Source organism: Chiloscyllium punctatum, chromosome 25 (assembly GCF_047496795.1).
Source record: "Chiloscyllium punctatum isolate Juve2018m chromosome 25, sChiPun1.3, whole genome shotgun sequence".
NCBI classification, from domain to species: Eukaryota; Metazoa; Chordata; class Chondrichthyes; order Orectolobiformes; family Hemiscylliidae; genus Chiloscyllium; species Chiloscyllium punctatum.
Genome location: NC_092763.1, coordinates 41,843,290 through 41,864,985, shown reverse-complemented (window position 1 = coordinate 41,864,985; position 21,696 = coordinate 41,843,290). Strand labels below are relative to the sequence as shown.

Genomic DNA, 21,696 nt, shown 5'->3' with positions numbered 1-21,696 from the left:
AGCGAGTCATGAGTTCATGGAATGCCCTGCCAGTAGCAGTGGTGGACTCTCCCTCTTTATGGGCATTTAAACGGGCATTGGATAGGCATATGGAGGATAGTGGGCTAGTGTAGGTTAGGTGGGCTTGGATCGGCACAACATAGAGGGCCAAAGGGCCTGTACTGCGCTGTATTCTTCTATGTTCTAATAGTAGGCTGATTTAAAGCATAAATTGGTCCATGCACAAAGCATCAAATGGATGAGATATATAATCTGTCAATGTTGCTGCAAAAGCTAAATGAAAAAGAGGAGTCTCATAGTCGGGTCAATAAATGCTTAATTTGCCAATATATCCAACTAAGGTAGAGTAGCAATTAAAAAGAAAATTTGAAATAATTACATAAAATAGAAGCATTAAAAGCAGAAGCAGTTGTTAACTTTAAAACATTCTCAGCCCATGTCAAGTACAGCGCCTGTTTCTGTTTGCCAAGGTACAATGTTGACATTTAAGGTCCAGGGGCAGTGGAGAGAAATCAAAGTCATGATTTATCTGTACCACAACCTATCTTTGCCTCTAATCCCTTAATAATTTTGGGTAACAAAAATCTATCAAACACAGATTTAAATTTAACAAGTGTCCCAGCTCCAATTACTGTTTATGGGAGAGCGTTCTGAACCTCAAATCACTCTTGGGATGTTTGTATATTTTCATTATTGAAAGGCCAGACTATTGTTTTGAAACTGTGACCTATAGTCTTGAAATACAGAAATAACTCCTCTCTCTCTACTCAATCTGCTCCTTAATATCTTGTAAAGGTGATCAATCTAGTTAGAAAAATGTAAACACAGTATAATACTCAAAACTATACTTCAGTTAAGACAAGCAAATTTAAGCTTATTAAAAGCAAACAACACCTACATCAGCTATGTTTATAAAAATATTAATATGCCCAGAATGTTTTGAAAATATAAAAACGAACATTGTGCAGAAGGGATGGTCATTTATTCCTTTGAGCCTTCTGTACCAATCACGGAGATCATGACTTAACTTCTATCTCAATTCTACTTTCCAATAATATTCAGACACCTTTCAAACCCTCAGTACACAAATACTCAACTGAGCCTTGAATGTACACAACAACTGAGGATTTCCCTTCAGTTGACAATTCCAGATATTCACAACTGTTTGAATGAGAATGTTTTATCACTTCAGTCATAGGTTGTTGTTAACCTTTGGCCTGAGACGATGTCTCCTAAATCTAAGCACTCCAGCCAGGCAAAACATTCTCCTAGCATCTATCCAGTCAAACTTTCTAAGCAGTTCCCACATTTCAATTAAGAAGAGCACTTATTCATCTAAAATTTAGCCATAATAGGCTTTGACGTATTGGGAAAAATTAAGTAGACTATCAGTTTATCTTTGCAGTCAGTCTAGTGAATGTTTGTTCCAACCTCTTCTAAGGCAAATATATTCTTCTTTAGGTAAGGAGACCAAAACTGCACAACGTACGCCAAGTGTGGGCTCAAGGCTCTATGTAACTGCAGTAAGAATTTTTTTTAAAATGTTTAATTCTAACACCTTTATTATAAAGGCCAACATGCTGTTCTAATTCTTGCTGATTCGCAAGTTAACTTTGTGACTTGTGTACAAGATCACTGACTTCCATCTGATTACCAATACTAAAAATATATTCTGCTTTTCTGTTTTCCCACCAAAGTGAATAATTTCTCACTACTCTGCATTATATTCCATTTGCTTTGTTGTTCTCCATCTCACTTAATATATTTATACCCCCTTGCAAATTTTTCATCCTCTTCCTACCTTTATATTATCTGCAAACTATATATTATGCTCAATTCCCTGGGTACTTCTATATAATCTGTCCAACACTGCAACTTTAATTACCACTTCACGATTTTTGACCTTTATTGTTTTAATTTTACACCCAAATTGATTTTAGGTATTGATTTTTCAAGATCCTTTCTCTCCACTGCAGTTTCCCCCCTCTGTTTATTATTAGGGGTAACCCTCCACCTTTCCATTTTGCCTAACTCTTGCAAAAGTCATGACTCCTGAACTATACAGTTGCCAACTTTGGTAACTTTATAGTCAGATCTCAGTTAATGTCTACTATGTCAAAACAATTTATTCATATCTAATTGGAAGTACATAGTTAGGGTGTACATGGTTAGGGTGTACACATAGTTAGGGTGTACATTTATCAGATGTACTAATGGTATCCAGTCCACAAACCTTCTTTATTATTACATTGATGAATTGGGAAAAACATTTTCAATACTTTCTAATTGAAATTATAACTGTTAATGCATGAATGAAAAGCTATATCAAAGGTCCTAACCAGATGAAAGCAAATAGTATGGTTGCTGCAGATCCGAAATAAAAACAGAAAATGTTGGAGAAAATCAGCAGGGGTGGCGAGAGAGAGAGAGAGAGAAACATTCAACCTCCCAACTTCCTACCAAGATGTTTGCACGATAGATTGTTGCAATCTTGGAAAATATTTTGAAATTCCTTTGAATTTCAAGCTTGGTTATGCACTTTCCAAAGTCTTTATTCTTTGATTCTTCATTTCGATTTCTATTCATATTGTCTTGTATGCCTATGAAATTATTGTTTGTTATTTTATTGTTTTGCCCGAATCACTTCTTTTGGAATCACAACATTGAGTATTACTGGTGCAACCATCTGGTACACTGTAAATCAGCATAACACTTTAAATTAACTTGGTCTTCAAAGCACTTTTTAGTTAATTATATCCAGGTAGAGGTAGATTCTGACCATCTTTTGCCTCGAAGAATGTGTAAGAGAGTGTGATTGTGTCTACTCGTGCCATTCCTGGATCTTCTGCAAATTCAGGGTCAATATAAAAAAAAACTGGCATATCCACTTCTTCATGGGGATTCAGCCGTTGTTCTTCAAAACAGAAACACTGAAAGAAAGAGGCATTGTAGATGAAAGTTAGTAGATCTTTTACCAACACATATTAGATCAAGCATATAGAAGGGATAAAGGATTCTACTACCATTATATCTCCACCTTTTAAGTTTACAACGTCATTCTCAATCAATTTTAGCTCCTGCTTTGGTAAGAATACTGAAGCAGGGAATGAAGAGCGGCAAGTATTGTGAAATAGTACCACAAATTGTCATAATGAATGCTACTTGATGAATCACCTGAAAGACAGCATTGGTTTCTCTCTCTACATTTCCCTGGTCAAACTACAACTTGATCATTGAGCCCAGTTCAGAATCACAGAGATGGAGAGACTTTTGAACTCTGGGGAATATGCAAAGATACAACACCAATTTTTAGTGCCAAAGGACTGACCTACAAGTTAGGTTTTTCAACCTCAATGGGAATTAACTGAACAGGAACCTAAACATGCTAAAACAAAAGGTTAATCTATATATTTATGTCAAATTAAATCGTACAGTGTAATAATAATGGAAGTTTAAATAAGAAAAGAAAACTGTAGACTAATTTCAGGAAGCTGGTCTTCAAATTAAGTGTGATCAATTTGTGGAAAATACTTCAAGGTCACAGTAATAAAATGAAAATTATTCAAACATTAGATACTGCACTTTGGAAATATAAGGGATGATGGGAAAGGGCACTTTTTCTCCAGTGAAAGGGTGAGAGGCCCTCCTCATCCATGACTACCACATAAATTACAACAACGTAATCACATTTTAAAACTGAGTGGAGCTAATTGTAATGAAACCTTATCATTTCATTTGATTATACTACAACAGTAAAGTTCTGATGCTACAAAAACTAGAAGATCAGATCTACAGGCTGTAATACATACAAATTATTGTTCAAAGAATAGTGAATTTTCTTTAATATTTTAGTGCTATTGTGTAAGAGAACGCAACATGTGATTTTTTTTGTGCTCGAGATATTGCATGCATCACTCGATGTAATACGTGAGCTGCAAAGCTTTTTTTTAAAAATTGGAGAGTAATTTAAGGAAATAGAAAAGCATTACTTAAAACAAGACTGAAAAAAAATGCTGAATTATCATGCTGGGTGTCCTCACTTTTTGCTTACTCCAATAATGGCAGAGACTGGGAGGAGTCCTTGTGCTTAGGATGATTCAATTGATTGCAATGGATACAGTAATTGTAGACTGAATGAGAGCTGACCCAGCACCGCTTGGCCCTGGGAGAATGTCATCTCAACTAAATTTGCAAAATGGCTAACGATTTGCAAAATGATGTACAGGGCCAGATGGTTGCAGACTTGCTCCCAGGCTAAACCATAGCTGTAAGGTACCGTTGAAATTAATTAATACAAAGATACCCAGTAAGATGGGCAATTTGTTTTGAATATTTGTTCCATAGACTTTACAATACCATATCTTGTTGAAACAAACTGCAATTCTAGGTCTGAAGAGACGAGATGTGTAAGGCAAGAGCTTTAATAAAATATATAAACCACAAGATTTACTTTCATTTCTACAGTGTCTTTAATATTAAACACCGTTCTAAGACAAACAAGCAGTCCCTGGAAATGTGTCAGTATTTGCACAGGGTCTTTGAGTGTGCAGAAACCAAACCCACACAATGACATAAAAAGTACTGCCTTAGGAAAGTAAAAATGCATTTGTAGTCACAGTAGTTAAAATCAGAAGATTGCATGAAAGTTGGTAGGGCTGCCCATAACTGAGAAACACAGAATGGCCAACGGCTGCCCTTGGCCAGTGTGGCAGAACAAGGCTAACAGTAACACTTCTAGGTTGCTGAGTGTGCATAAAACAGATAATAACATTTAACTCTTGATTCAGCTTACGCATAAGACATAGATAATAACATTAACAACAGCAACTCAAGGTTGCAGCTGATGCATCACAAGGATTCAAACGGTATTCATACAGTAAATACCACTTATCACTGCCTAGAGAAAATGAATACAGAGATTAGCAGACTTTGAAATATGGACTGAATGAACACATTAAGACAACTTGTTAGCTAAAGAATTCTAACATTAGAATTCTAACAATCACCTAGTCATGTAACTTTGTTGGAACTGATCAAAAATCAATATTCTTTTCTATTTCCTGTAATGAGAAATAATAGGCAAATACTGAATTAATTGGCAGTTAACATGGTATGGCTGGCAAATGTTACTTGAATATAGTATCCATTGTGAAAAACCTCAGGAAAGAAGGTAAGAATCTGGAAGACATCCTGAAAGACAAGCCTGTCCATTTCTTTGTTGTTTTGCTGAAGCAAGCTTAAATTGCTGTATTGGAGAGCCAATTTTCACAATGGATAACTCAACGCTGCTGACCAATAATAATCAAAGCAGGGGAGATGCACTCTCAGTGCAAATTGTATAATTTAAGACATTCTGAAGCTTTTGGTTTGCCTTTTTTGCTGTATGTTGTAATTGAGCTATAAATCACAATAAAGGTCACCTGAATCTGCCCCACATCTGGAACTCTCACTGAAAATATGATATTTAACAAAAGTGTTTAAAAAATCTTTTACTTCTAGCATGTGACTAATTTTATTCATACCTGTATTTTATTGAAATACTGTCCCGCATCGAACGGTACAACATTGTAAGTAGAAATACCAATGACTGGTTTGTCAGTAGGATTTTTCGCTTTATAGAATGCCAAAGCTGTTTCTCCAGGAACAACCTGGGATGAAATTAAAACAAAGATAACATTCTCACATAACATAACTCTCTTACTCATTAGTACTGCTGCACGAGTATTAATTCGAAGGCATGGAATTCAAGAAACCTATCAGCTATTCAAAAAAGTTATGGTCCATATTATACAACAGTGCTACCTTGACAACATAACAGGAATTTCACAAACAGTGGCAAACGACAGTGTGTACAACATTTGCACAAGATCCGTATATGCCCATGGATCTACAAATGGATTTATTAGTCTCACAATTTTGTTGATCTCATGTCTAGGGAATCAAAACATCCAGGCATGGTCTGTTTCCTAGGTATAATTTATCTTGTTAATTTAAACACCGGAATATACATATAAACACACATTCATGATTCCAGTATTAGTTCTTATGAATAGCGATTTGCTCATAATTAAATCCCATCTTTGCAGATAAATAGGCGCAAAAAAAAAAGGGAAAACATGAAGTTGTTCACTTTGAAAGAATGAATACAAACTTACAGTATTACTAAGTGGACAATTACTCTTGAATTTTGATGTGCAGAGAGATCTAAGTGTTCCAGCTCTTATAGACAATAGACAATAGATGCAGGAGTAGGCCATTCTGCCCTTCGAGCCTGCACCGCCATTCAATATAATCATGGCTGATCATTCCTAATCAGTATCCTGTTCCAGCCTTATCTCCATACCCCTTGACTCCACTATCTTTAAGAGCTCTATCCAATTCTTTCTTAAAAGAATCCAGAGACTGGGCCTCCACTGCCCTCTGTGGCAGAGCATTCCACACAGCCACCACTCTCTGGGTGAAGTAGTTTCTCCTCATCTCTGTCCTAAATTGTCTACCCCGTATTCTTAAGTTGTGTCCTCTGGTTCGGCACTCCCCCATCAACGCAAATATGTTCCCTCCTGCCAGAGTGTCCAGTCCTTTCATAATTCTATACGTTTCAATCAGATCCCCTCTCAGTCTTCTAAACTCAAGGGTATACAAGCCCAATCGCTTCAGTCTTTCCGTGTAAGGCAATCCTGCCATTCCAGGAATTGACCTCGTGAACCTACGCTGCACTCCCTCAATAGCCAGAATGTCTTTCCTCAAATCTGGAGACCAGAACTGTACACAGTACTCCAGGTGTGGTCTCACCAGGGCCCTGTACAGCTACAGAAGCACCTATTTGCTTCTATACTCGATCCCTCTTGTTATGAAGGCCAGCATGCTATTAGCCTTCTTCACGACCTGCTGTACCTGCATGCTTGCCTTCATTGACTGGTGGACAAGAACACCCAGATCTCTCTGAACAGCCCCTTTACCTAATTTGATACCATTGAGGTAGTAATCTGCCTTCCTGTTCTTGCCACCAAAGTGGATAACCAGACATTTATCCACATTAAACTGCATCTGCCATGCATCTGCCCACTCACCTAACTTGTCCAGGTCACCCTGTAATCCCCTAACATCCTCATCACATTTCACCCTACCGCCTAGCTTTGTGTCATCAGCAAATTTGCTAATGTTATTGCTGATACCATCTTCTATTTCATTTACATATATTGTAAAAAGCTGCGGTCCCAGCACGGATCCCTGCGGTACCCCACTGGTCACTGCCTGCCATTTCGAAATGGAGCCGTTAATCACTACCCTTTGTTTCCTATTAGCCAACCAATTCTCTATCCAATCTAGTACTTTGCCCCCAATCCCGTGCGCCCTAATTTTACTCACTAACCTCTTGTGTGGGACTTTATCAAAAGCTTTCTGAAAGTCCAGGTACAGTACATCCACTGGATCTCCCTCGTCTTGAATCCCAAAAGGCTACCATATAGGTATGCAGGTAATTGAGAACGCTAATGGAATACTAGCCTTCATTATGACTTGAATTGAACTAAAGAAAAGGATGTTATACGGGGCATTGATGAGACCAGATTTCGAATGATGTATGAAGTTTTGGTCTTATTCTTTAAGAAAGCATGTAAATTGGACTGTTGAAGGCAGTTTAGAGGAGGTTTAATAGATTGATACAAGTAAATGGTTTTACATATTTAAAAAAAGAGTTGAACAAACTGGACTTGCTCCCAGTGAAGTTTAGATGACTAGGGGGTTTGGCAGGATTTGATTCACATTAGAAAAATCTTGAACAGTCTTGGTAAGGTGAAATGATGTTTCGTTTGCGGGTTAGTCCAGAATTAAAGTTCACTGTTTAAAAATCAGGGGCGTTCTTTTAGGATAAAGATGGGAAACTTTCTTTTTCTCTAAAATGGTTGTGAAATTTGATCTTTCTACCTCAGAATTCTTTCTGGGACAAAGGTAATATAAGGAACTACATACGTTTCTTTTTTGAACTATAAACTGGAATGAAAGTTGGAGACTGCTCCATAATCAAAATGCCAGAAAAGGTTTGTGACTTGAAAAATCAATTGATGCACATTGTTAGCTATAAAAGACTTTGTTGCTCCAAGAGCAACAAGATGGTTAGAATCATTAACTCAGAACATCACCAGGAATTTCTGAGTTAAGGAGAAGCTGCTTGACCACATTTGTCAAACTGCAGTTTGCTAAAGGCTTGAGAGAGCTGTACAACCAGAAAAATTCAGAACTTGCAAATGCAAAAATATTTCTCTCCTTTCTCTGAGAGTGAAAAGACATAAAAACAATTAGAAGAAACAATTCTAGTGTACGACAAGACCTCAGCCCATCTGATCATTCATTGATTTGATAAATGACCACTGTTCTTTGGACAATAGCATGTCATCATTGCTAAAATCCAAAGAATTGAGAAACAATTTCCCCACCCTTGTCATCTGGACTTCGAGCTCTAGAAAATGATTTCCTGTCCATATTTTGCCACCTATGATATTTGTCTTAAATCCTTTTGATTTTGCCATTTGTCTATTTTATTTATGAATGTGTGTGTTTTGGAGTTTAAGAAAATACATTTTAAATTGCATTACTGTGGCGTAGTAATCCTTTCCTTTTCTCTGTCATATATGCTATTCTGGCATGGTGGCTCAGTGGTTAGCACTGTTGCCTCAGCATCAGGGACACAGGTTTGATTCCCGCCTTGGGAAACTGTCTGTGCACATTCTCCCTGTGTCTGCAAGAGTTTCCTCTGGTGCTTCGGTTTCCTCCCACAATCCAAAGATGTGCAGGGTAGGTGAATTAGCCATGCTAAATTGCCCATAGTGGTCAGGGATGTGCAGGTTAGGTGCATTAGTCGAGGGTAAATGTAGAGTAGTAGGAGAATGGGTCTGGGTGGGTTACTGTTCAGAGGGTCGTTGTGGACTTGTTGGGCCGAAGGGCCTGTTTCCACACTGTAGCGATGCTTTGATTCTATATTAATGATAATGTTTATTTACAATAAATAGATATTTCTTCTGTTAATGATAAAGCCTGCTGTGAATCATTTTTGTCCTGAGTAGTCAGGAAAATATATCATCATTGAACTTATTTGGTATCACTGCTCGTATTACAAATTCACATCTATAAGAGCTCTACTTGTTTTAACTCACATAGATTTCAGTTTGCTGAGGTCTAAAATTCCATTGCAGACTGGCATGGACATCTGCATTGAAAGTGACTTTAATGATTCGATCCTTCACGGGTTCCATGGTTTCTACTTGATCCACATTGTGACCAGCTACTGCAGTCCCTCCTAGTCCTGTGGCCTGAAAATAGACAATCAATGCTAAAATGTTTGACAGAAGAATACTTCTTAAAGTTTGGAAATTCTGATATTTAACATTTTATGCAGCACTGTTGACCAAAACACTGATAGTTGATCTGCCTTGATAGTTTATGAATTGGCATTTTTTGTTTTGGCACATAAAATGAAAATATATCACAGATAAATGTGTGTCTAAGCATTGCAACCTGTAAAACCACCTTGCCTCACTATTGCATTGTAACTGTTCCAATTATTTAACTTTTACTACACCAGTTTCACAAAGATTACTTTTAAAAAAAATAAAACTGAAAACCTACCTGCGATTTTCTATGACAAAAATTCCATGCTAACTTTTATTTTAAACACCGAGATGAGTTCACTTAACAATAGGTCAGCCAATTAACTTGTTTTGTTAACATTACTGGCAAAAGTTTTATGGGTTTGATTTGAGCAAGACCGAAAGATGTAATGTCCTACAAAAGGATTATCTCACAACAATCACTGCCATCACCATCTCTTTGTAAATATTCATTTCAAAAACATTATTGTCTTTAATGTAGTTTTTAACACATGAATGACATCACCTTACAGAATTAAACCCAACTCTAAGAAGAAAGAAGCATTAATGGGAACAAATAACCTTGGCTATTTAGCTCCTTGAGTCTGTTTTCACAATTTAATTAGATTATGGTCAAACTTTGACCTAATTCCATACACTCACAACTGCCAAAATTCTTTGATACTTTTTCTTAATCAAAGATCTTCATCTCATAATTAAAAATAACAATTGACCCAGCAGTTATGCTATTAGCATGAACTGTAATGGGATTCCTTTTTAACGTCAAATTAATATCACTGCTCCTTTCAGTTCTTCCATTTTTGTATTGTCATATTTATTAGTATAATTTAGGACCAAGTAGTACTGAGCATTGCATTCTAACATTATTTTTCTGATTTACTATTTTAGACTGCAGTTCCTATTCGAAACTTACTTTAATTAGAATTACGGATTCTGCTGAACTCTTAAGGTCAACATACTAAATCATTTACATCTCATTATCCTTAACAAGTACTGATACTGAACTCCCATGAAGCAGACCATTTTGTTTCTCGTTCTAACAAAAGACAAACATCAATGCAGCATCTTGCATCACCACAACATCAGAAGGCTCTGCACACAATAAATAACTTCAGGAATAATGTTCTTTTTGGAGGTAAACACAACAACCACTCCAGCTCATCATTACTGATGAAAAATGAGTAATTGGTGTTGGCTGCAGAAAAATGATGGCCACGTTTCCAGGAGAAAAGCTGCTGTGGAACCTGATTAGGGAGAAGTGATTTTTGTTTGTCATAAGTGTGTAAGAATTTACTCACCCAGGAATTTTTCACCTTCTTGTTTTTACTTTTTCTATTTAGGAATGAGGTATAGCTAATTATATTTAAAGAAACAAAATAGATGCATCTATGTGCTGCAGTGGTTAGCACTGCTGCCTCACAGTGCCAGGGACCTGGGCTCGATTCCAGCCATGGCTGTGCCTGCTTGGGTTTCCTCCCACAGTCCAAAAATGTGCTTGTAGGTGTATTGGCCATGCTAAATTGCACATAGTGTCCAGTGATGTGCAAGCTAGGTGGAGTAGTCATGGTAAATGCAGAATAACAGGGTTAGGATTGGGGGGTTAGATTTGGGTAGGATGCTCTTTGGAGGGTCAGTGTGGACTCAATGGGCTAAATAGCCTATTTCCACACTGTGGGGATTCTATGATTTCTATATTCTTTCTGTCTGAACTCTGTCCATGATCAACTCTGATGCACCTTATATCGTTTCTGCTAGGTCTCATGAGTCTCACATTTGAGACCTAGCATATGTGACCCCTCAATTATTTCCAACATTTGATTTATTTGGGGTGGGACAGGGAATTGCTCTGGGTTTTTGTATTTGTATTATAAAATATTTTACATGAGAACATAAGAACTAGGAGAAGGAGGAGGCAATTCAGGCCCTTGAACCCAGTACAATTATGTCTAATTTCATCTCAGCTTAAACTCCACTTCCCTGCCCACTCTCCACAACCATCTAACCAATTATTAATTAAAAATCTTTCAAACTCCTCAAATTTATTCAATAACCCATCATCCACCACACTCTGAGGTTGGAAATTCCACAGATTCATCCAAGGAGAGAAGTAATTCTTCCTCGTGTCCATTTTAAATCTGCCAACCCTCAGCCAAAAACTATGGCCTCTTGTCCTAGTTTGCCTTACAAGAGGGAAAATGTGAGGACTGCAGATGCTAGAGATCAGAGCTGAAAAAATGTGTTGCTGGAAAAGCGCAGCAGGTCAGGCAGCATCCAAGGAGCAGGAGAATCGACGTTTTGGGCATGAGCCCTTCTTCAGGACCTTTCCAAACCCCTTTATTCCTTTACATACCTCAATTAGATTGCATCTTTCTGAACTCCAATGAGCACAGGTCTTAGCTGCTCAATGTTCTGGACTTCATCTCGCGAATCATTTAATACTAACAAGACTGTCTCTCCATGAAGGAGTTTTGTTAACAGTCAGTCAAGAGCAGTATTTAATATCAGTCCACGAGCTTTGACATGCCCAGTTAGCTGTTTGACGATTTTACTTTAAAAATAAGACACGGGAGGCAATGGCTTTAGTAATACGACGGTTTGACTATTTTCTAGAAATTCAGCTAAACTTCTGGAGAGATCTTTCTTGGCTTGAATCTCACCTTGGCAGATAGTGAAATTTTTCAATTAAGAATATCTGGAATTAAGGATCTACTGAAGATCATTAACAATTGTCAACTGTCAAAAAAAAATCCATCTGGCTCACAAAGGTCCTTCAGGAAGGAAATCTGTCATCCTCACTTGGACTGGCCTACATGTGACACCAGACCCACGGAGATATGGTAGACTCTCAAATGCCCTCCGAAATAATCTAGCAAGCCACTATCAATTGCTACAAAATCTCAACAAAGAAATTAAACCGGAAGGACCACCTGGAATCGACTTAGACATCAGAAAAGACAACTGCAGAAATAGCCCAGTCAATTCCGTAAAGTCCTCCTAATGACTAAGGCTACTACCAAAATTGGGAAAACTGTCACAGATTAGTCAAGCAACAAGAGTCATAGAATTGTGCAGCATGGAAACAGACTCTTCGGTTCAACTCTTCCATGCCTAAATTAATCTAGTCCCATTTGCCAGCATTTGGCTCATATCCCTCTAAAGCCTTCCTATTCATGCACCCATCCAGATGCCTTTTAAATGTTATATTTGTACTTTCCTCCACTACTTTATCTGGCAGCTCATTCCATACATGAACCAACCGCTCTGTAAAAAAGTTCCCCCTCGGTCCCTTTTAAATCTTTCCCCTCTCACCTTAAACCTATGCTCTCTAGTTTTGAACTTCCCCCACCTGGGAAGAAAACCTTGGCTATTCAAGCTATCCATGCGCCTCATGATTTTATAAATCTCTATAAGGTCACCCCTCAGCCTCCAACACTCCAGGGAAAACAACCCCAACCTATTCAGCCTCTCCCTATTGCTCAAACCCTCAACTGTGGCAACATCCTTGTAAATCTTTTCTGTATCTTTTAAAGTTTAACAACATCCTTCATGTAGCAGGGAAACAGAATTGAACGCAGTATTCCAAAAGTGGCCTAATAAATGTCCTGTACAACTGCAACATGACATCCCATTATCCTACACTCAATGCATTGACCAGTAAAGGAAGTGTACCAAATGTCTCTAATTTACCCTATCTGTCTATGATGTCACTTCCATGGAATTACAAAGCTGAAACCCACGATCTCTGTTTGGCAACACTCCCCAGGACCCTATCATTAAGTGTATAAGTCTTGCCCCGATTTGCGTTAACAAATTGCAACACCTGACGTTTTTCAAAATTATACGCCAAGTGCCACTCTTCAGCTTAGTGGCCCATCTGATCAAGATTACATTATACTCTGAGGTAACTTTCTTCACTGTCCACTACACCACCAATTTTGGTGTCATCTGTGAACTTATTAACCATTCCTCTGATATTCACATTAAATCATTTATATAAATGACAAAAAGCAGTGGACCCAGCATTGTTCCTTGCGGTACATTGCTGGTCACAAGTCTCCAGACCAAAATACAACCCTGCATCACCATCCTGTCTCCTACCCTCAAACCAATTTTATATCCAATGGCTAGTTCTCCCTGGATTCCATGTGATCTAACCTTGCTAACAAATCTACCACAAGGAACCTTATCAAATGCCTAGCTGAAGTCCATACAGACAATGCCCACTGCTCTGCTTTTGTTAATCTTCTCTATCACTTCCTCAAAAAACTCAAATCAAGTTACTAATGGAATCATACCTTACAGAGAATTTTCCAAACACCTTTCCTAGATATTTCCTGTCCTACCGGCAGTACAGATCCTGATATGGAGGGGTCAGTGTTGGACTGCGGTGGACAAAGTCAGAAATCACACACCAGGTTATAGGCCAACAGGTTTATTTGAAATCACAAGCTTTCGGAGAGTAGTCCCTTCATCTGGTGAAGTGAGAGAGAAGCACACACAACACAATGTATGGGCAGAGAGATCAAAAGATCACATAAATGATGTGAGTGGAATGTAAAATAATAAGCCTCTGCAGGTGACCAAGAGTGGTAGATGGCATGAGTAAAGTGCAAACAGCTGAATAACAAGTGAAGGGATGACCTATAATCAGACTGGTCATTTAGTTTATCTCCAGCACCACCTAATTTTTAATTTTTTGTAATTATCTCTCTACCTCATTTAGTCAGATTATTGGTCATCCATTCACTTGTTATTCAGCTGTTGACAGTTTACTCACACTGTCTAACACTCTTGGTCACCTGTAGATACTTACTATTTCAAACTCCACTCTCAAAATTTGTATGATCTTTTGATCTCTCTCTGCCCATAAATTGTGTTCTGTGTGCTTCACTCTCACTTCACCAGATGAAAGGGCTATGCTCTGAAAGCTTATGATTCCAAATAAAACTGTTGGACTATAACCTGATTTCTGACTCAGTACAGATCCAGCAGAGGTGAAGTACAGTGGTATACAATCGGGAGGGAGTTGCCCTGCAGTTCTCAACACTGACTCTGGACCCCTTGAAATCTCATGGGCAAGGAAACTCTTGCTGATTACCACATACTGTCCTACCTCAGCTGATTAATCAGTACTCATTCATATTGAACAGCACTTGGAGGAAGCAATAAGGGTGGCAAGGGTGCAAAATGCACTCTGGGTGGGAGATTACAATGCTCAGCATCAAGATTGACTCAGCAACAGCCTACTAATTGAGCTGGTCAGATCCTAAAGATACAGCTACTACATTGAGTCTGTGGCAGGTGGTGACGGAACCAACAAGTGGGAAAAACATACTTGACCTCATCCTTACCAATCTATCAGCTGCAGACGCACCTGTCCATGACAGTATCGATAAGAGTGACCGCCACATAGTCCTTGTGGAACCAAAGTCCTACCTTCACATTGAGAATAACTTCCATCCTGTTTTGTGGCACAATCACTGTGTTAAATGGGACACATTTTGAAACTTCAAATGCATCTAACAACTCACAACTAGGCATCCACGAGGTGCTGTGGGCCATCAATAGCAGCAGAATCCATCAATTGCAGCCACAATTTGCAACTTCATGGCCTGGCATATCCCCGACTAAACCATTGCCATCAAGCCAGGGATCAACCTTGTTTCAATGGAGAGTACAGGAGTGCATGCCAGGAGCAGCACCAGGCAGGCTGAAAAAGGAGGTGTCAACCTGTTGAAGCGACCAAAAGTACCACTTACATGCCAAATAACATAAACAACAAATGATAAACAGAGCTAAATGATCCCATAACTAATAGATCAGATCTAAGCTCTGCAGTCCTGCCACATCCAGTTGGGAATGGTGGTGGAGAATGGAACAACTACTCTAGGAGATGGTTCCACATGTATCCTCAGCCACAATGATGGAAAAGCCTAATTCAATGCAAAAGATCGGGCTAAAGCATTTGCAGCAATCTTCAGCCAGAGGCATTAAGTGGATGATCCAATTCGGCCACCTCCAGTGGTCCCCAGCATTACTGATTTTAATCATCTGCCAAATTGATTCACTTCACATGACATCAAATAACAGTTGGAAGTACTGGACACTTGAATGGCTATGGGTCCTGACTATATTCCAGCAATAGTACTGAAGAGTTGTGCTCCAGAACTTGCCACTCCACTAGCCAAGCTGGTATCTATCGGAGAAAATGGATAATTGCCCTGATATGTCCTGCACACAAAAAATAAAGGACAAATCCAACCCAGCCAATTATTGTCCCATTAGTCAACTCTCAATCCTCGTAAAGTGTTGGAAGATGTCACCAACAATGCTATCAATCAGCACCTGCTCAGCAATAATTTGCTCAGTGATGCCCAGTTTCGGTTCTGCCATGGCCACTCAGATCCTGACTCAATACAACCTTGATTCAAACATGGCCAAAAGTGCTGAATTCCAGATGTGAGGTGACAGTGGCAGCCTTTGACATCAATCCACATTTGACCAGTGTGGCACCAAGAAGCCTGAGCAAAATTGGAATCAATGGGTGTCAGAGGGCAAACTGGATGGAGTCATACTTGGCACAAAAGATGATGATCGTAGTTGTTGGAGGTCAGTCATTTCAGTTCCAGGACCTTTCTGCAGGATTTTCCTAGGGTAATGTCCCCGAAGCCCAATTGTCTTCAACTGCTTTATCAATAACCTTTCGTCCATCATAAGGTCAGAAGTGGGGATGTTCGTTGATGACTGCATAATGTTCAGCATCATTTGGGATTCCTCAGGTACTGAAATAGTTCATGTGCAAATGTAATAAGGACAAAATCCTGGCTTGGGTTGATGGCAAACAACATTCTTATCAAACTAGTGACAACAAGAGCCAATCTAACCAGCACTCGTTGACAGTTAATGGTGTTACAATCACTGAATCCCCCACAATCAAATTCCTTGGGAGTTATCATTGACTAGAAACTCAACTGGACCTGCCACATATACACAGTGGCTATAAGAGGTCAGAATCTAGGAATACTGCAGTGAGTAACTCAGATCCTGTCTCCCCAAATACTGGATTAGTGGTGCTGGAAGAGCACAGCAGTTCAGGCAGCATCCAACGAGCAGCGAAATCAACGTTTATTCCTGATGAAGGGCTTTTGCCCGAAACGTTGATTTCGCTGCTCGTTGGATGCTGCCTGAACTGCTGTGCTCTTCCAGCACCACTAATCCAGTATTTGGTTTTCAGCATCTGCAGTCATTGTTTTTACCTTTTTATCCTGTCTCCCCAAAGCCTGTCCACCATTTACAAGGCATAAGTCAGGATGGAATATTCCCCACTTGTCTGGATGAGTGCAGCTCCAACAATGCTTAAGAAGCTTGTCACCATTTAGGACAAAGCAGACTTCTTGATTGGCACCACATTCACAAGTACCCACGCCTTCTGCTACTAATGCTCAGTCATAGAACGTACTGTCTACAAGATGTACTGCAGAAATGCATCAAAATTCCTTAGATAGCACCTTGCAAACTCATAACTACCACCATCGAGAAGGACAAGAGCAGCAGATACATGGGAACACTACCACCTGGAAGTTCCCTTCAAAGTCACTCACCATCCTGACTTGGAAATATATTGCCATGCCTTCACTGTTGCTGAGTCAAAATCCTGGAATTCCTTTCTTAATGGTACTGGAGGTCAACATATAGCAGTAGCTCAAGAGGGTAGCTCATCACCACCTTCGTAACGACAATTACAGAAAGGCAATAATTTCTGGTCAGCCAGCAAAACATGACCCACAAGTGAATTAATAAAACTAACTTAAAAGCGTGAAAAACAAGTAATTTGCATTTGTTAATGTCTGAATATCCTATCAACTTAGTTATTAGGGACAAACACAAGATTTTACTGACCTGACAATAAAGTCTGTAGAGAGGTACAGCTGCATATGACATGCCAATCATTCCAATTGCTGTTGCCGCTATGTATGTGAGCACAGTTTTATTCTTCTTCCTCCATGCTTCCTCCTGGCTCCGAGTAAAGGGATTTTGGTTCTTGATGCCTTGCATTGGCTGTTGCAAAGTCAGATAACTTGGTTTCCGAGAAGTATATCGATTAAATACTGAATACAGTCTTTGTGAGCCAGACTGTTGTAGTCTTCGTGCACAGGTATGACAAGAAGACATGACATACAGTCTTGAGATGCTTGTCCAACAGGACCACGTCATACTGATTGTTAGTCAGACTGTTGTGTTAATATGTAATCTTTACTTCTTGGATGATAATGGCAAACAGTAGTCTTCCTGCTATATCTGGAAATCAATATCAAAATGTTATCACATTTCCCTTTTTTGGTAAGTGCATTACACACGAATCATAACCTACAGTAATGCTATAATGCTTGCAAATTGAAATGCAGTCCACTTTTAATAAGACAGTCCCACAATACTAACAAGGCCAGAGTTCTCATCAATGTTATGTGTTAGCAGTAAACAAGGATGCAAAGCGCACTAAAAAGGTATTTCATTTCATTAGTGAAGCAAAAGAAATATTAAATTACACCTTAAACAATGATTCAAAGTCAAAGGATGAAGTTCTTTTTGGGCTCAAAACACTTGTTCAACATTGCATGGGTTAAGTTGGATAAAGTGTTTCCCCCCCAAACAATTACCTTATAAAATGGCACTGGAAGGGTACAATATTGGGTTTGGCATGGGTCACCATGGGTTAAACGCACATTAATTTATTTGCGTAAGATTAATAAAATCTTAAAATGGGTTAAGCAATTATACAGAAAGAAGTAGGGAATTTAGATTAATGTTGAAATGAATAAGTTAGATTAATGAGTAAGATTCAGATATATAATTCAGTTGTTCCTTTTCAAGTAAGTTCATTGAAGAGTGATATGAAACAAATTTAAAACATGCAGGCAAGTTCAAAATGTTGATGTAGCAAGTACACACAAACCTGCAGATTAATGTTTCGGGTCATAGAATCATAGAGATATACAGCATAGAAACAGACCCTTCGGTACAACTCGTCCATGCCAACCAGATATCCCAACCCAATCTAGTCCCACTTGCCAGCACCCGTCCACAAAAACCCTTCCGATTCATATAACCACCCAGATGAGTTTTAAATGTTGCAATTGTACTAGCCTCTACCACATCTTTTGGCAGCTCATTCCATACACTTATCACCCTCTGTGTGAAAATGTTGCCCCCCTTAGGTTTCTTTTATATCTTTCCCCTCTCACCCTAAATGTTTGCCCTCTAGTCCTGGACTCCTTAACCTGAGGGAAAATACATAATCTATTCATCCAACCATACCCCTCATGATTTTAGAGACCTCTAAAAGGTCACCCCTCAGCCTCTGACACTCCAGGGAAAACAGCCCCAACTTATTCAACCTCTCCCAATAGCTCAAATCCTCCAACCCTGGCAACATCCTTGTTAATCTTTTCTGAACTCTTTCAAGTTTCACAACATCCTTCTGATAGGAAGGAGACCAGAATTGTACAGAATATTCCAACAGTGGCCTAACCAATATCCTGTACAGCCACACCATGACCTCCTAACTCCTATACTTAATACTCTAACCAATAAAGGAAAGCATACCAAACGCCTTCTTCGCCATCCTATCTACCTGTGACTCTATTTTCAAGGAGCTGTTAACCTGCATTCCAAGGTATCTTTGTTCAGCAACATTCCCTCGGACTTAAGTGTAAAAGTCCTACTAAGATTTGCTTTCCCAAAATAAAGCTCCTTGCTTTTATCTGAATTAAACTTCATCTGCCATTCCTCAGCCCATTGGCCCATCTGATCAAGATCCCATTGTAATCTGAGGTAATCCTCTTTGCTGTCCACTACACCTCCAATTTTGGTGCCATCTGCAAACTTACTAACTATACCTCTTAAGCTCACATCCTAATCATATATGTAAATGACAAAAAGTAGAAGACCCAGCACCGATCCTTGTGGCACTACACTGCTTACAAGCCTCCCGTCTGAAAAATAACCCTCCACCACCACCCTTTGTCTTCTACCTTTGAGCTAGTTCTGTATCCAAATGGCTAGTTCTCCCTGTATTCCATGAGATCTAACCTTGCTAATCAGTGTCCCATGGGGAACCTTGTCGAACGCCTTACTGAAGTTCATATAGATCACGCCCACCACTCTGCCCTCATTAATCCTCTTTGTTACTTCTTCAAAAAACTCAATCAAGTTTGTGAGACATGATTTCCCATTTTGATTATCCCTAATCAGTCCTTGCTTTTCCAAATACATGTACATCCTGTCCCTCAGGATTCCCTCCAACAACTTGCCCACCACCGCATTAGCCTCACCGGTCTGTAGTTCCCTGGCTTGTCCTTACCACCGTTCTAAAACAGTGGCACCACGTTAGCCAACCTCCATTCTTTTGGCACCTCACCTGTGACTATTGATGATACAAATATCTCAGCGAGAGGCCCAGCAATCACTTCCCTACCTTCCCATAGAGTTCTAGGGTACACCTGATCAGGTCCTGGGGAGTTATCTACTTTTATGCATTTCATGATATCAAGCACTTCCTCCTCTGTAATATGGACATTTTTCAAGATGTTGCCATCTAGTTCCCTACATTCTAGATTTCCATGTCCTTTTCCACAGTAAACACTGGTGCAAAACACTCATTTAATATCTCCCCATCTGCTGCGGCTCCCTTGCTGATCTTTGAGGGGCCCTATTCTCTCCCCTTTTCTCCTTTAATGTATTTGTAAAAACCTTTTGGATTCTCCCTAACCCTAGTTGCCCCTCCTTTCTTGCCTCCCTTTCTGTCCTTCCAGTAGCATTTGTATACTGGAACATTAAGCTGCCAATCCTGTCCATCCCTGAGCCACATGTCTGTAATAGCTATGATATCCCATTCCCATGTTCCTAACCATGGCCTAAGTTCATCTGCCTTCCTTGTTAAGTCTCTTGCATTGAAATAAATGTAAATTCTGAAGAATATTAACTCTGCTTTCTTCCAACAGATGCTGCTAGCCTACTGAGTTTCTCCATAGCAATTTATGTCATTGTACTTGCTTATAAAACTCTATTGTAAATGCTCAGATACCTCAAAGTACTTTACAGCTAACAAAGTCATAGTGCAGAAGAGGCATTTTTGTTGAGTAGAAAACCCCACAACCAATCTGCACAAAGGAAGCTCCATAAAGTAATAATAAAGTGCTGGAGAAACTTACTAGCTCTGGTAGTTGTGAGAGAAATAAAGTTCATATTTCGAGATCAACATGACTCTTCTACAGAAAAGCTGCTTTAGTAATGCAAAACTGGAGAATCTGTTTTTCTGGTCTTAACGGAGGGAGTAAGTATTAATTGATCAGGTTAGGAAGTAGAACTCCTTTTAAGTTTTTCAAAAAATAACTGCTTTAGGATTGTCTGTATTCACTGAGAAGACCACAAGTCAGGCTCATTCCTCCCATTGACCAACCAGGTTATACCCTCTACCTGTGTTCACCTATCCCCACCCCCCCACCCCCTTTATCTGCAGCTCCCCTTATACCCAGTCCTAGTCCTGAGGAAGGGTTATACCCAAAATGTTGACTTTTCCACCTCTTGATGCTGCCTGGCTTGCTGTATTCTTCCAGCCACTTGCTTGTTTAATTGGATTCCAGCATCTGCAGTTTTTGCGTTTCCGAATTCACTGAGAAAGCTGTTTAATATCTCACCCGAAAGTCATGAGGATATTGCAGTTGTATACCCAATTTGGAGACGGGCCTGATTAACTCGCTATTGGAACAAGGAAGAAATGCTCTCAGTGCCACTTGTGAAGTTCAAGATTCAATAAACTTTAACTTACTGGCAGCAGACAAGTAAGAATGACCGTACTTAATAAGGCCAATCTCCACGTTATGAATATTCCAAGCCGCTGCCCCACAACATTAAAATTCCCAGTGAGAACAGGTAGTCTGCACTAACCCACAAAACCCCGGCTACAAACTCCATTCATTCAATCTCACAGCCCCTCCTCATCACTCAGGGTGAGGAGCTTAATCTAAGGCCCAGGCCCAGGCCCAGGCCCAGGCCCAGAGACACTCAAAAACGTTACACGCCCACTACCTCTGCCTAACTATTAAAAGGCCACAGCTTTTCAGACTGAACGTATGACTCAATGAGAAGTACATACAGAATAAAAACAAATACCCTGTTCTGACAGTCGAAGTTCACACAAAGCAAAATCTTTATAAGTGTACATCAGCTTCCGGAACAGCCGCTGGCGATACTACATTACCCAGAATGCCAACCGGTCGCCGCGCATGTGCAGGTCTCCAGATCACGTGCA

The 21,696-nt window shown here is 39.4% G+C and overlaps 1 protein-coding gene across 4 annotated transcripts; it reads right to left on the bottom strand.

Moving 5' to 3' along the window:
- Positions 1-306: 306 nt before the first annotated feature.
- cox11 (cytochrome c oxidase assembly homolog 11 (yeast)) lies at positions 307-21,673 on the bottom strand. Of its 4 annotated transcripts, none has more exons than XM_072595136.1 (5): positions 21,558-21,673; positions 17,286-17,684; positions 9,153-9,308; positions 5,523-5,648; positions 307-2,930 (listed from the first exon to the last, which is right to left on the bottom strand). In XM_072595136.1, the coding sequence occupies exons 2-5, from the start codon at positions 17,598-17,600 to the stop codon at positions 2,748-2,750; spliced, it is 780 nt and encodes a 259-aa protein (XP_072451237.1). In that variant the 5' UTR covers positions 17,601-17,684; positions 21,558-21,673; the 3' UTR covers positions 307-2,747. The 4 variants fall into 4 exon arrangements, with proteins under 4 accessions (XP_072451237.1, XP_072451239.1, XP_072451240.1 ...); XM_072595138.1 differs by having other exon boundaries at positions 21,541-21,648; XM_072595139.1 differs by lacking the exon at positions 21,558-21,673 and adding an exon at positions 21,214-21,452.
- Positions 21,674-21,696: the final 23 nt, after the last annotated feature.

What these genes read in the sequence shown, in the direction of transcription:
- cox11 (XM_072595136.1), bottom strand. Translation starts at nt 17,600, where the DNA reads ATGACGTGGTCCTGTTGGACAAGCATCTCAAGACTGTATGTCATGTCT. An exon ending in CTCAGCAAACTGAAATCTAT is followed by an intron (nt 5,649 to 9,152) that starts GTGAGTTAAAAC and finishes ATTTCATCCCAG; the next exon opens with GTTGTTCCTGGAGAAACAGC. An exon ending in AGTATTTCAATAAAATACAG is followed by an intron (nt 2,931 to 5,522) that starts GTATGAATAAAA and finishes TCTTTCTTTCAG; the next exon opens with TGTTTCTGTTTTGAAGAACA.